The sequence below is a fragment of the Babylonia areolata genome, chromosome 14 (assembly GCF_041734735.1).
Source record: "Babylonia areolata isolate BAREFJ2019XMU chromosome 14, ASM4173473v1, whole genome shotgun sequence".
Taxonomy (NCBI): domain Eukaryota; kingdom Metazoa; phylum Mollusca; class Gastropoda; order Neogastropoda; family Buccinidae; genus Babylonia; species Babylonia areolata.
Window position 1 is genome coordinate 8,419,396 of NC_134889.1, and position 15,000 is coordinate 8,434,395.

Sequence of the window (15,000 nt, forward strand, 5' to 3'; positions counted from 1 at the left end):
TCTTTTTATTATTGTTATTATTGTTATTTTTTTCTTATTATCACACTTCTTCTTCTTCTGTTTCTTCTTCTTTCTTTCTTCTCTTCTTGTTCCGCTTTTTCTTCTCCCGCTTCTTCTTCTCCTTATCATCATCAGTAGACCGCTGCAGCAGAGCAACGCAGACAGGCCAGGAAAAGCAGTGCCAGCAAGTCCCAGACAGCCGCCACCCGGCCATCCCCTGTCCACACTGCGTCAGAACCTTCCGGGCGCGAATTGGCCTGACCAGTCATCTGCGCACCCACAGAGCCCAACCCACCCACCCCCAGGATGACTAGATGGTCCTCGTCGATCCGGATGGACGAACCACACATTATCATAACTGAGCTGTTCATAATCCCCAGTACGCCGGTCAGGCATCAAGCGTGTCCAGAGCCTAGGGTCAAACTCTGACTGACCTGGTCTCTGAGACCAACTGATCAGCACCATGAAATGGCCGACAAAAACCTTATCTCACTTTCAGCTCAGTGATCAACTGTCAATCGTTTGTCTTCTATACGCATCTCCCGCCTGATCACTTACCTGTTTATTTTGCTTCTGTTCTTTTGTTTCATTTTATAATAATGTTCTACACCAACCTAGGGTATGTTCTCAAGGCCTGCATGTTTGGTGTGTATGCAAAAGTCTCCCCCCCCCCCCCTTTTTTTTTACTCAGCTGATGTGGCATGGCATATAATGGATCAGTCAGCATAGTTTGACAACTCAAAACTGAAACTGAAACTATTTTAGTGAGGGGAGGGGGGGAGGAGGGGAGGGGACACAATTTCATGCAATAAATAGATATACCCTGGGTCACTTACAACAACACACACCAAGAAACAAAACAAAAAAAAGTAGAAAAGTTACAAAACATGATGAGGTGACAGTGGGGTGTGGTGGTGATTTATGAGAGATGCCATCAATAAAATTTTTAAAAAAAGAAAAAAAAAAAGATAATACTAATAAAAATAAAAAAGATTTTAAAAAAAAGAAGTAAATGAAAGATTACAATGATAAACAAGGTTCATCAGTAGAGCTATTCTCTAAAAAACTAAAACTATTTCTCTTCTGGTCATTGTATCAACTATTTAAACCTCATCAAAAAGAAGGATGATCTGTGTTAAAAAAATAAACAACAACAAAATCAGTACAACATACTTCACAACCAACAAACAGACTGGAACAGCATCCCACAAGATTCACAGTTCTTGTTCACAACATCTTTGTAATGACTAGCTAATGATGCAGGAAATACCCGGTTTTGAAATGCAATCTTTTCATGTGCCTATGTAGTTCTGGAATTAGCTGCCCACCAAATCTACTGGATGCATTCTGACCCTTTAGGGATAAAACCCTTCTTATAACTCATTCTTCGCCAGGTATGAGTTAACTCATACCATGATTGAATCCCCTGTGAACCAGGTACAAATTTACTTGTACCAGCACACAATTTCATTTATTCTTACTTGGTACAGCTGACTTTCTAAACTGAACCATTTACTGATCCTGAAAACATGAAAACGAAGCTTTGTTCAGCTGCAGTAATAAAAAAATTCTCTATCAATTTTCGTTATTTTAGTGAAACCACCCTGATTTTTTACTGCAGTGGTCTCATGTGGAGATGGTCCAGGGGAGTTGTGGCAGGCATGTGGATGCGGTGTTGAATGAGTTAATAATCACTGCATTCCCTCTACAAGTCAGTCTGGGTATCCCGTTCATACTAGCAACACCTCTACCGGATTCTATGATAGATAGCTTCATGTTCTCCTGGTATACTCAAATCTCAACTTAGAAAATAGGGAGCACAACAAATCATCATGGCTGTTTGCCATTGTCAATGTCAAAAGACATCATCAGGGTGACCAACTACCCCACATGATTGGGTACAAATGAACAAACTGCCATCTTAGCAAAGAGGATGCACATCTGGAAAAAAACAAACAAACAAACAAGAAAACACTTGATGAGCAAGAATTGTCCAGTTTGCATATTTGCACAGAAGTTACGTGACACAAACTACCATTAGGGGAAAACAGAATTACATGGTTTCATTCCCAAATGGATCAAGACCATGACCAATTCCTCCTCAGTCCACATGAAACTATCACATCCAAGAAAACCAAAAAAAAAAAAAAAGTCTAGTAAGAAGTTGCTGATATCCAAAACAGAACTGGATACTACACCTGGAAAAGTGGCTAAAAATTAGTAGGAAAAAAAAATTAACTTCATTCCTTCATTTCACAAGCATGCAGAGATGTATAAGTGCCTACTTTACTAAATCACTGACGCAACTGATGACATCTTCAAACAGGTCTGTCTACACACTCCTGTAGCTATTTTTCTGTCCTCTAAAATCAAATAACAACAATAAAATAAAAAAAATTAAAAGAAATGTCCACACAGTATACTGACTATAAATCCATCAAGCATGCAACACCTAACTCCACATACGCAGTATGTATGGCAAATAACCTTACCTCAGACCAGTGTTAGGCAATTTCCTTCTGAAAGTTGTATTTTATGAGATCAGTGAACATTACAGAACTTGTATCATAAATGATGAACATATCTCGGGCATAACACTTATGCCATTAAAAAAAAAAAAAAAAAAAAAAAATCCAGCTGATATTGCATTTCAAATAACTGCACTGTATTACACATTGGAGTGGTAAAAAAAAAAAAAAAAAAAAATCTACCTGATCTTGCATTTCAAATAACTGCACTGTACATTGGAGTGGTAAAAAAAAAAACAAAACAAAAACAAAAAAAACCCACCTGATCTTGCATTTCAAATAACTGCACTGTACATTTGGAAAAAAAAAAAGAAAAAAAAAAAAAGAAAAAAAAATCCAGCTGATCTTGCATTTCAAATAACTGCACTGTACATTGGAGTGGTAAAAAAAAAAAAAAAATCCAGCTTATCTTGCATTTCAAATAACTGCACTGTACATTCAAGTGGTTAAAAAAAAAAGAAGAAGAAAAAAAAAAAGGATCCCATAGCTTTTTTCGACCATCGGGGCAGTGAGTTCATTTTTTTTCCACTGTGCACTTGTGTGTTATTGACATCACAAAACACAGTGAAATCAAGATAAGAACTGAAAACAGAAGTCTCCCTCCACTCCATTACCTCATTCCCTCACACACACACACATGTGCACACATCAGCTCCAACCCCTCACAAAGCCCCAATTTCTTCACACAAAACACACAAAGCCCCCTCCCACCCCCCCCCCAACCCCCCCAAAAAAAACAAAAAACAACAACACACCATTGCCTCCTCCTCCTTCTCCCTTCCTCCATCTTCTTTCCAAACCCATTCCCCCACCTCCCACTCCCCTCCTTTACTTGCCAGAAATACTCACATATAGTTTTTCAAAAGTTGACGATCCACTTCATGTACACAATATACATACAGACACACACACACACTCTCACAAACACATCTCATCTCCGCAACCCCCTCAGCTAAACCCCTTCTGCTCTTTCCAACACCCCCCCCCCTTACCTCCATCTCTCCCACACACACCCCCACCACCATTTGCCCTCCCCGATAAACCACTCACAAGCAGTTTTTTTTCTGGAAGTTGACGATCCACTTCATATGTACTGACATGCGTTCACAAACCGCCCCAAACACACCTCACCTCCCCACCCCCCTCCCCTAGTTCAACCCTTTTCCTCTTCCCCCCTTCCCTCCCTCACTGCCCCCCCCCCACCCACACACCCCCACCCCCTCGCTGCTCAATCCCTCCAGTTCTTTCTGAATACTTCCCCCCTCCCCTATTAACTAAAGCACTCACAAGCAGTTGTTTTTTTGTTTTGTTTTTCTGGAAGTTGATGATCCACTTCATAGACACTCCACACACACACTGACAAACGCTCTCACCAACCACCCCCAAACATACCTTACACCCCCAGCCCCCTTGGGTTCAACCCCTTTCCCCTCCCCCCTTCCCTCCCTGCATCCCCCCCCAGCCCCCCCCATTCACTGTCCCCCCTCCCCTCAACCCCTTTCCGTTCCCCCTCCACCTGCAAAAAAAAAAAAAAAAAAAACAAAAAAACCCTCTCAAAAGCAGTTTTTCTGGAAGTCGAGGATCCATTTCTCCACACACACACCCCCTTCATGCCCTGTTCTTTCCAACCCCCCCTACTACTCCTCCCCTTCCATCCCCTCCCCTGCCCCCTTCCCCCTTCCACCCCCCCCCCCTCCCATCCCCACCCCCACCCCCACTCACAAGCAGTTTTTTTTTTCTGGAAGTCGACAATCCACCTCTCCACACCCCCCCTTTCAGGCTGTTAGTTCTTTCCGAAACCCACCCCTCCTTCCCTCAGTCTCTCTCTCCTCCCCCCACACCCAGCACCCCCACCACTAGCCCTCCTCCCCCCACCCCCTCACACCCCCCACCACCCCAAAAACAAACAAACAAACAAACAAAACAACAAAACCAACAACAACAACACTCACAAGCAGTTTCTCTGGAAGTCCAGGATCCACTTCTCCACGCCCCCTTTCAGCCCCCTCAGCTCCTCCTTCATCTCCTCCTCCCGCTGCCGCAGGGCGATGTTGAAGTCCTCGATGCCGTCGCGCCACTTCTCCACGTGGCCCTGGATCTGGGTCAGGAGGTCGGTGTCGCGGTCGCTGAGCAGGATGGTGAAGTGGTTGGCCAGCTTGGCCCAGGCCTTCTCGCTGACGTGCAGGCGCTTGGCCGTCGTCAGGCGGCACTCCTCCGTCACCTGGGGGTCGTCGTCATGGTGGTGATGATAATAGTTATGACGATGATGATGATGATGATGATGGTGATGATGATGATAATGAACACGATTTTTAACTGACACGATAATGATGATAATCATAATGAAATGACAATAACGGCCGTGAACATGATGATGATGATAATAATAACAATAATTATAATGATAATCATCATAATAAAAAGATCCAATAATAATAATAATAATAATAATAATAATAACAATAATAATAACAACAGTAATACTACCAATAACCTTGGATCGTGATGATGATGATGATGATAATCATCATCATCATCATCATGATAACAATCATATTGAAATAATGCTAATGATAACAATAATGATAATGAACTGAAGATAATGGTGGTGGTGATGGTGATGGTGATGGTAATAATAATAATAATAAGAAGAAGAAGAAGAAGAAGAAGAAGAATATAATAATAAAATGACAATAATGGTGATGATGGTGATGATGATGATAATAATAACAATAATGTCAACAATAATCATCATCATCATCATCATCATAATGATCATAATAACAACAACAATAGTAATAATGATGACAATAATAATAATAACATGAATTATTATTATTATTATTATTATTATTATTATTATTATTGTTGCTGTTGTTGTTGTTATTATAATGATATTGATAAAAATGTTTGTTTCAATGCTTCATCCCGTCAGAGATGAAATGGATGAAGCAGGCAAACCTGACAGAAGCTGGCAAATGACCACACACATCTACTCGACCATAAAAAAAAAAAAAAATTTAAATAAAAAAAAAATCACTGTTTGATAACTAAATAAGACTGGCATCAGAGCTTAGCCAGCTACCTTCAGTGCCAGACTGTAAGCGGCGGTGCTCCAGATTTCTCTCTCCTCCGACAGCACAAACACCTGGTGCTCCAGGCGCCGCCTCTGAAGCTCGTACAGGTCGTGGTACTCTGACAGGAGGGCGGCGTTCTTCTGCGCTTCAGCCAGAGCGTGACGCAACTGACAGGGACAGAGAGAGAGAGAGAGAGTCAGTTTGTTTCACTGCCGTGACAGCTAACGACAATGTCAAAGATGATGGTGGTGGTGGTGGTGATGATGGTGATGGTGGTGGTGGTGGTGATGGTGGTGATGGTGGTGGTGGTGATGGTGGTGGTGATGGTGATGATAGTGGTGATGGTGGTGATGGTGATGGTGGTGGTGGTGATGATGACGGTGGTGATAATGATGGTGATGATGGTGGTGATGATGGTGGTGGTGGTGATGGTGGTGATGATGGTGGTGATGATGATGGTGATGGTGATGGTGGTGATGATAGTGGTGATGATGGTGGTGATGATGATAGTGGTGGTGGTGGTGATGGTCGTGGGGTGATGATGATGGTGGTGATGATGATGGTGGTGGTGATGATGACGGTGGTGATAATGATGGTGGTGATGGTGGTGATGATCATGTAGAAGATGATGATGATGATGATGATAGTGATGCTGATGCTAATTCTGCTGCTGATTTTGATGATGGTAGTAGTGGTGGCGGTGGTGGTGGTTGTGATGGTGATGGTGGTGATGATGGTGGTGATGATGATGGTGGTGATGATAGTGGTGATGATAATGATAACGGGATGATGTTGATGGTAATGCTGATGGTAATGCTGATGATAGTAGTGGTGGTAGTGGTGGTGGTAGTGGTGGTGATGGTGAAGATGATGATGAAGATGATGACGATGATGACAATGATAATGACGGTGATGATGACAGCAGTGATGATGATGATGATTGTGATGATGATGATGATGATGATGACAGTGAGGATGACGAAGATGATGACGATGGTGGTGGTGGCAATGATGGTGATGATGATCATCTCCCCCTGTCCTCTCCACGCCCAAAACAGTGCCGGAGTGGACAAAGGTTTATGATGCAGCCTCTGCAAGTCTACTCACGTCTTCCTGGGTTTTCTGTGCCTCCCTGGTGACAATCTTGTCGTGTTCCTTGACGTCTGAGAGTTCGCTGTGAGACAAATCAATGCAATGAGGGTTCTTGGGGGTTTTCTTGTCTGTTTGGTTTTTTGGTTTTTTTTTTTTTAGGGTTTTCTTGTTTGTTTGGGTTTTTTTTTATTTTAGGTTTTATGTTTTTCTTTTACATCACTTGTCATAAACCCAAAGCAGTTTTATACAGTCCTGATTTCATAAATAAAAAGCATGCACATTTAATATAGACAGATAGATACAGAGGACTGATGAAGGAACTGATAGATGACTCTCTCTCTCTCTCTCTCTCTCTTCTCCCCTTTCTCTTCCTCTCCATTTCCCTCTCTGTCTCTCTCTCTCTCCATGTCTCTTTCCATTTCTCTCTCTCTCTCTCCCTCCCCTTTTCTCTTCTCTCTCTCTCTCCTGAGAACCAACCCTAAGTTTGAGGAAATACATTAACAACAATAAGGTAATATGAAATTAAAAAGAAGATGAAACAAAATCTATAAAAAAAAAAGAGGATAAGTATATTAAGATACAGATATAATGAAATACAAATACACTAAAACTAAAGCAGCAAGCTGCCAAGAAAGACAGCAGACCTGGTCAGAACGGCGATGGTGTTCTTGAACCTCATGAGCTCGTCCGTCAGACGCCTGTCCAACGCCCGCTGGGCCATCACCTCCTCATGAAGGCTGCAGTGAGAATCCGTGCAAACATGTCAGGCACAACATGTGAATGATCACAACGATTATCATGATGGTGATGGTGATGGTGAGGAGGAGGAGGAGGAGGATGACGGTGGTGGTGAGGAGGAGGAGGAGGAGGATGGTGATGATAATGATGGTGATGATGATGATGATGGTGGTGGTGACGATGATGATGATGGTGGTGATGAGGAGGAGGAGGATGGTGGTGATGATGTTGATGATGGTGGTGGTGGTGGTGGTGGTGATGATGATGATGATGATGATGATGAGGAGGAGGAGGAGGAGAGGAGGAGGAGGAGGATGGTGATGATGATGATGATGATGAGGGTGATGGTGGTGGTGGTGGTGATGATGATGATGATGGTGGTGGTGATGATGATGATGAGGAGGAGGAGGAGGAGGAAGGTGACGCTCATGAAGACTGTGGTGTAAATCAGAAAACAATGTCAGGCATAACAATGGATAATTATAATGATGATGATGATGATGATGATGATGATGGTGGTGGTGATGATTTGAGTTCAGTTTAACTCACAAAACAGTCAACCTGGCCAAGAACCATATTGGTTGAACTACTACTCCTACTATTACTGCTACCACAACTACTTCTGATACTACTACTACTACTACTACTACTACTTCTAGTATCAATGATAATACTGACACACACATAAACACCCCCCCACCCTTACCCCACCCCCACCCCCACCCCCACATGTATACAAGCATCCCCCCAAACACACACAAACACACACATGTACACGCACACAGAAACACACACCACACACACACACACTCTCTCTCTCTCTCTCTCTCTCTCTCACACACACACACACACACACCCACACAACTACCCACCCACAAAGACGCACACACACACACACATCACATCACACACACTCACACAACACCCACCTCATAATCTGCTGAGGCACTTTGCTCAGCAGCTCGCTGTACTTGTTCCTCAGGTCAGACAACAGCTGACCTCTGTCCGAGCACTCCACACTGGTCTGAGGGACAAAGACCATCCGTCTGTCTGTCTGTCTGTCTGTCTGTCTGTCTGTCTCTACCCTACCACAACACAGCACAACACAACACAACGCAACGCAATGCAACACAACGCAACACAACAATACAATACAATACACAATACAACATGACACAACACAACACAACACAACACTACAATACACTACAATATACTACAATACACGACACAACACAACAATACACGACACAACACAACACAACACAACAATACACGACACAACACGACACAACACAACACAACACAACACAACACACCACAACACAACACTACAATACACAACACAACACAACACAACACAACACAACACAACACAACACAACACAACACAACACTACAATACACGACACAACACAACAATACACGACACAACACAACACAACACAACAATACACGACACAACACAACACAACACAACAATACACGACACAACACAACACAACACAACACAACACTACAATACACGACACAACACGACACAACACGACACAACACAACACAACAATACACGACACAACACAACACAACACAACACAACACGACACGACACGACGCAACACAACACAACACAACACAACACAACACAACACTACAATATACTACAATACACAACACTACAATACACAACACAACACAACAATACACGACACAACACAACACAACAATACACGACACGACACGACACGACGCAACACAACACAACACAACACTACAATACACGACACAACACGACACAACACAACACAACAATACACGACACAACACGACACAACACAACACAACACAACACAACACGACACGACACGACGCAACACAACACAACACAACACAACACAACACTACAATATACTACAATACACAACACTACAATACACGACACAACACAACAATACACGACACAACACAACACAACAATACACGACACGACACGACACGACGCAACACAACACAACACAACACAACACAACACAACACAACACAACACTACAGTATACTACAATATACTACAATACACAACACTACAATACACAACACAACACAACAATACACGACACAACACAACACAACAATACACGACACGACACGACACAACACAACACAACACAAACACTGCACAGTGTCAGTAGCTCAAGGAGGCGTCACTGCGTTTGGACAAATCCATATACGCTACACCACATCTGCTAAGCAGATGCCTGACCAGCAGCGTAACCGAACGCGCTTAGTCAGGCCTTGAAAAAAATTTAAAAATAAAGATGAAATAAAAGAAAATATGAAAAAAATAAATGATTTAATAAAAAAAAGAAAAAAGAAAAGAAAAGTAAACAAAAATGACAAAAATGAAAAATTAAAATTAACACTACACAACACTACACTACACAACACAACACAACACAAACAACAACATAACAAACAACACAGTTTCAGTTTTCAGTTTCACTTTCTCAAGGAGGCGTCACTGCGTTCGGACAAATCCATACACGCTACACCACATCTGTTGAGCAGATGCCTGACCAGCAGCATAACCCAACGCGCTTAGTCAGGCCTTGAGTGCATGCTTACATATTTGTGTACCTATGAAAGTGGATTTCATTTTACGTAATTTCGCCAGAGGACAACACTCTCGTTGCCATGGGTTCTTTTTCAGGGCGCCAAGTGCGTGCTGCACACGGGACCTCGGTTTATCGTCTCATCCGAAAGACTAGACGCTCAGTTTGATTTTCCAGTCAAACTTAGGAGAAAGGGCGAGAGCGGGATTCGAACCCACACCCTCACGGACTCTCTGTATTGGCAGCTGAGCGTCTTAACCATTCTGCCACCTTCCTCCTAACAACACAATACTTCACAACACATACACAACACACACACAACCCAACCCAACATTACACAACACTACACAAACACTAGTACTGCTCTCTTGTCTCAAGGTCACTGGGGAGTGTGACACAGTTCTGTCTGTCTGTCTGTCTCTCCCTCTCTCTCTTCAGTCTCTCTCTCTCTCTCTCTCTCTCTCTCTCTCTCTCTCTCTCTCTCTCTCTCCCAGAATATGTTTTTGTGTTCTTCTGCTGTCTCTCCGTGTACTGTTGCTCTTGTTCTCACCCTCACTCTCACTCTCTCTCTCTCTCAATCTTAATGTTCAGAAAAGCATTCAAGAATTCAAAAAAAACATTACCATACACACCTACTTAACTTGACTTTATCTTATTGAATACGCATATATAGTTTAGTTTAACTGTATGTCTAACCGCTATTGCACTACTTAATGATATACAACCACAATCAGTGTCCTGAATACTTTTTTTTTTGGGGGGGTGGGGGTGGGGGGGGGGCTTGGGAGGGGCTGTGTGTTTCTTTTGTTTGTTTTTTTTTGGAGGGGGGGGGGGGTGATCTTTTTCCTTCATGATATGATGTTTGTATCATGATTATGTAGATGTGCATGTTTAAATGTGAATGTGAATATCATGTCTTTATTTCTTCATCTCTTTGCTACTTTGTGGATGTTTTGATTCATTTTCATTTTCCGTTTGCCCTGAGGGCTGGATGAAAAAAAACCACATGTATGCTTATTCCACTTCCCTCAATAAAAAACTTTGTTCGTTCGTTCATTCGTTCGTTTGTTCCTTCTCTTCCAGAATATTTTTTTTCTGTTAACCATGTAAGGACGGTTCTAAGGCGTCAACACCACGTCCATGTGTTCATTTGCTGTCTGTTCCTGTATTGCTTTTCCTTCCACAGAATTCCTTGCCGTTGATTTTTCATGTTACGTTTTTCCTACCCTTCCCTTTTTTTTTTCCTTCAATTTTCTTTTCCTTTTCTCTTTTTTTTTTCCCCCCTGAGGGCAGGATATAAACAAGCTGTACAAGGTATTTCTTTTACCCCCCAGTAAAGATAATTTTGACTTGACAAAATGTGCTCAAAGATAATCCCTTTCACTGTTGAACCATTACGCAATATGCTGCATGTATGCTGAGAATATTTCCAGATTTTTTTTTTTTTTTTTTTTGGGGGGGGGTGTGGGGGGGACTACGCTTGTCACCTTAGTCATATCTCCTGAATTATTGAAGATAAAAACAAACAAACAAAAAAAAAGAATGTTTGTGATCATGCTGCATTTAAACTATCAACACTCTTGTACACAATAATTCTTAAGAAATGCAAAACATATTCATATATACACATACACACACACACACACACACACACACACACACACACACACACACACACACACACACACACTTACACACAGCCCAACAAATACACCTGATCATAACATACCCCCATTACTTTGTTCTTAATGCATACATACAAAGAGAGAGAAAAACAGAGAGAGAGAGAGAGAGAAACTGAAAGAGAGACAGACAGACAGACGGACAGATGGACAGACTGAGCAAAAGACAGACAGACAAAGAGACACACAGAGAGAAGGAAAGATGGGCCACCGTATACGCACCTGTCTGATCAGTTCATGGAAGACAATGTTGTAGATGTTCTGCTCTTTCTTGATCAGTTCCAGCAGATTGTGCATCTGCACCACACAGAGACAGGGGAAGGGTTAACTCACCCAGTACGGCCAATCCTCTCTTCTCCTCTACACAGACCCCTCGGATGTCCAGTGGGTTTCTGAATGACCCAACATTTAGCTTCCGTCGTCAGAACTGTGGTATTCTTTGTCAACAAACACCTCTTCAGTATAAGAGCCTTCCACTTGCAATATTTTGATGGTGGTAATTGGGGTGAAACGCTGTTAACGTCGTCTCTTTCGCCGTTCGTATGGAGAGAGTTTGGTTACCACTTCGACGGGCACAACAGCCAAGTGGTTAAAGCATTGTACTTTCAATCTGAGGGTCCCTGGTTCGAATCTCAGTAACAGCACCTGGTGGGTAAAGGGTGGAGGTTATTCAGATCTCCCAGGTCACACATATGTGAAGACCTGCTTGTGCCTGAACCCCCTTCGTGTGTATACACAAGCAGAAGGTCAAATACGCACGTCAGAGATCCTGTAACCCATATCAGCGTTCAGTGGGTTATGGTAACAAGAACATACCCAGCTTGCACACGCCCGAAAATGGAGTATGGCTGCCTACATGGTGGGGTAAAAACAGTCATGCACGTAAAACCCTCTTGTGTACATACAAGTGAACGTGGGAGTTGCAGCCCACAAACTAAGAAGAGGTCCCGTAATCCATGTGTGTGTGTGTGTGTGTGTGAGTGTTTGTACCAATGGCGCATGAGAACATTAAGCGTAAACCAAAAATGAAAATGAAAACAATGATAATATTGTCTCAAACGTTTAACAGTATATCAATAACATTTTTAAAACAAAAACAACAACAACAAAAACATAGGAACATTCTGAACAAACTTAGCAATGACAGTGATAATGATAATATTCTCTTCGCTTTTGTTATGAAAGAAAAGATCTGAGCATATCACTCCTCTTTTACATCTCCACTGGCTCCCTGTCTCACACAGAATAAAGTACAAGATCAGCACTCTATGTTATAAATGTATTCACAAATCTGTGCCTTCCTATCTCTGTGGCTGCCTTCATCTCTACACTCCATCTCACTCTCTACGATCGGCATCGGATCCACTCTCTTTACGCATGCCCAGATTCAAACACTCGACTTTTGGCCGCCATTCTTTCTCTATCTCTGGACCTTGCAACTGGAATGAACTTTCTCTATCGCTTCATCAGGTCTCTGCACTCAGCTCTTTCAAGTCTGGCCTTAAAACCCACCTCTTCCCAAAATAGCCTCCCTTCCCTGCCTCTTCATTGTCTTCAGTTTCTCCAGTTTTAGAGTTATGTATGTGTGTGATTGACTGATGCGAAAGTGCTTTGATTTGTCTCTGCACAAGATTCAGCGCTATATAAATATCATTATTTATTTTATTTTAATACCAAAAGCAAAAAATGTACATTTTATATGAATCAAGCAGGGTCAAAATGCACTGAGAGTAACACCCATCCTTTCCCTCCTGCTAACACACCTCCCACCCACCCACAGAACGCACTATGGTGGGCCAGTTAGTGTGTAATGAAACACGCAATAAACCGTTCGCATCTAACGCTACAATAAAAAAAATATTAAAAAAAACCACTCACAACGTTCATTCCTGCCCACACACATGTACACATACACTCACCAACCAACACATTCACACACACATACACAAACACACAAGCATATGAGCACTCACGCGCACATTACACACACACAAATACTACTACACATGTGCACACTGTCACACAGAAACACACACACACAAAAAAAACCCTACTGATATGCAAGAACACATACACAAACACACACACACACACACACGCACACTCAACACAACACACACACACACACACAACACACACACACACACACACACACACACACACACACACACAAACACTGCTACTAGTGATGGCCTAGAGGTAACGCGTCCGCCTAGGAAGCGACAGAGAACCTGAGCGCGCTGGTTCGAATCACGGCTCAGCCACCGATATTTTCTCCCCCTCCACTAGACCTTGAGTGGTGGTCTGGACGCTAGTCATTCGGATGAGACGATAAACGCGAGGTCCCGTGTGCTAGCATGCACTTAGCGCACGTAAAAGAACCCACGGCAACAAAAAGGTTGTTCCTGGCAAAATTCTGTAGAAAAATCCACTTCGATAGGAAAAACAAATAAAACTGCACGCAGGAAAAAAAAAAAAAAAAAAAAAGGGTGGCGCTGTAGTATAGCGACGCGCTCTCCCTGGGGAGAGCAGCCCGAATTTCATACAGAGAAATCTGTTGTGATAAAAAGAAATACAAATACAAATACAAATACAAATACTACCACACTCAAACAAAAACACACAAAGAAGGGGAGAGGAGATAAACAAACACACACACAACAAAAAAATGTGTCCAACTGCAGAATAATACATGCACATACCGCTTACATACACAATAACACATTTACCAACCAAACGACAGGGCAGGCTGAAAACCAAGCTCTTAACCCATCAAAACCAGGGCTCAGCTAGAAGAAACTAGAAGCGGACTGTGGAGTGATGGCCCAGAGGTAACACGTCCGCCTAGGAAGCGAGAGAATCTGAGCCCTCTGGTTCGAATCATGGCACAGTCGCCAGTACTTTCTCCTTCTCCGCTAGACCTTGAGCGGTGGTCTGGAAGCTAACCATTTGGATGAGATGATAAACCGAGGTCCCATGTGCATCATGCACTTAACACACATAAAAGAACCCACGGCAGCAAAAGGGTTGTCCCTGGCAAAATTCTGTAGAAAAATCTACTTCAATAGGACAACAACAACAACAACAACAACAAAAACTGCAAACAGGACAAAAATACAAAAAACAAGAGAGGCAAGGCCTTCGACTCACTTGTGATAAATTAATTCCCCTAGCATTAATTACAGAGTAATTTCCCTTTTTTAGTATCTGCACCAAAACGTTGGCAAAATAAATAAAACTTCCATGCTTAGCAAAAGAAGTTCCTGTTTGAACA

The 15,000-nt window shown here is 42.5% G+C and overlaps 1 protein-coding gene across 5 annotated transcripts in view; it reads right to left on the reverse strand.

Annotated features, from left to right (window-relative positions):
- The window catches only part of LOC143289789 (axonemal dynein light chain domain-containing protein 1-like), a 70,556-nt gene that overhangs the window by 39,754 nt on the left and 15,802 nt on the right, over positions 1–15,000 (reverse strand). For 4 of the 5 annotated variants that reach the window (XM_076598925.1, XM_076598926.1, XM_076598922.1 and 1 more), the window contains exons 9-15: positions 11,949–12,023; positions 8,365–8,459; positions 7,342–7,434; positions 6,713–6,779; positions 5,614–5,772; positions 4,481–4,749; positions 2,493–2,519 (exon numbers count right to left, since the gene is read on the reverse strand). In XM_076598925.1, coding sequence (XP_076455040.1) covers positions 2,493–2,519; positions 4,481–4,749; positions 5,614–5,772; positions 6,713–6,779; positions 7,342–7,434; positions 8,365–8,459; positions 11,949–12,023 — 785 coding nt within the window. The remainder of the gene's footprint in view (positions 1–2,492; positions 2,520–4,480; positions 4,750–5,613; positions 5,773–6,712; positions 6,780–7,341; positions 7,435–8,364; positions 8,460–11,948; positions 12,024–15,000) is intronic. The other variant, XM_076598924.1, reaches the window with a different exon arrangement.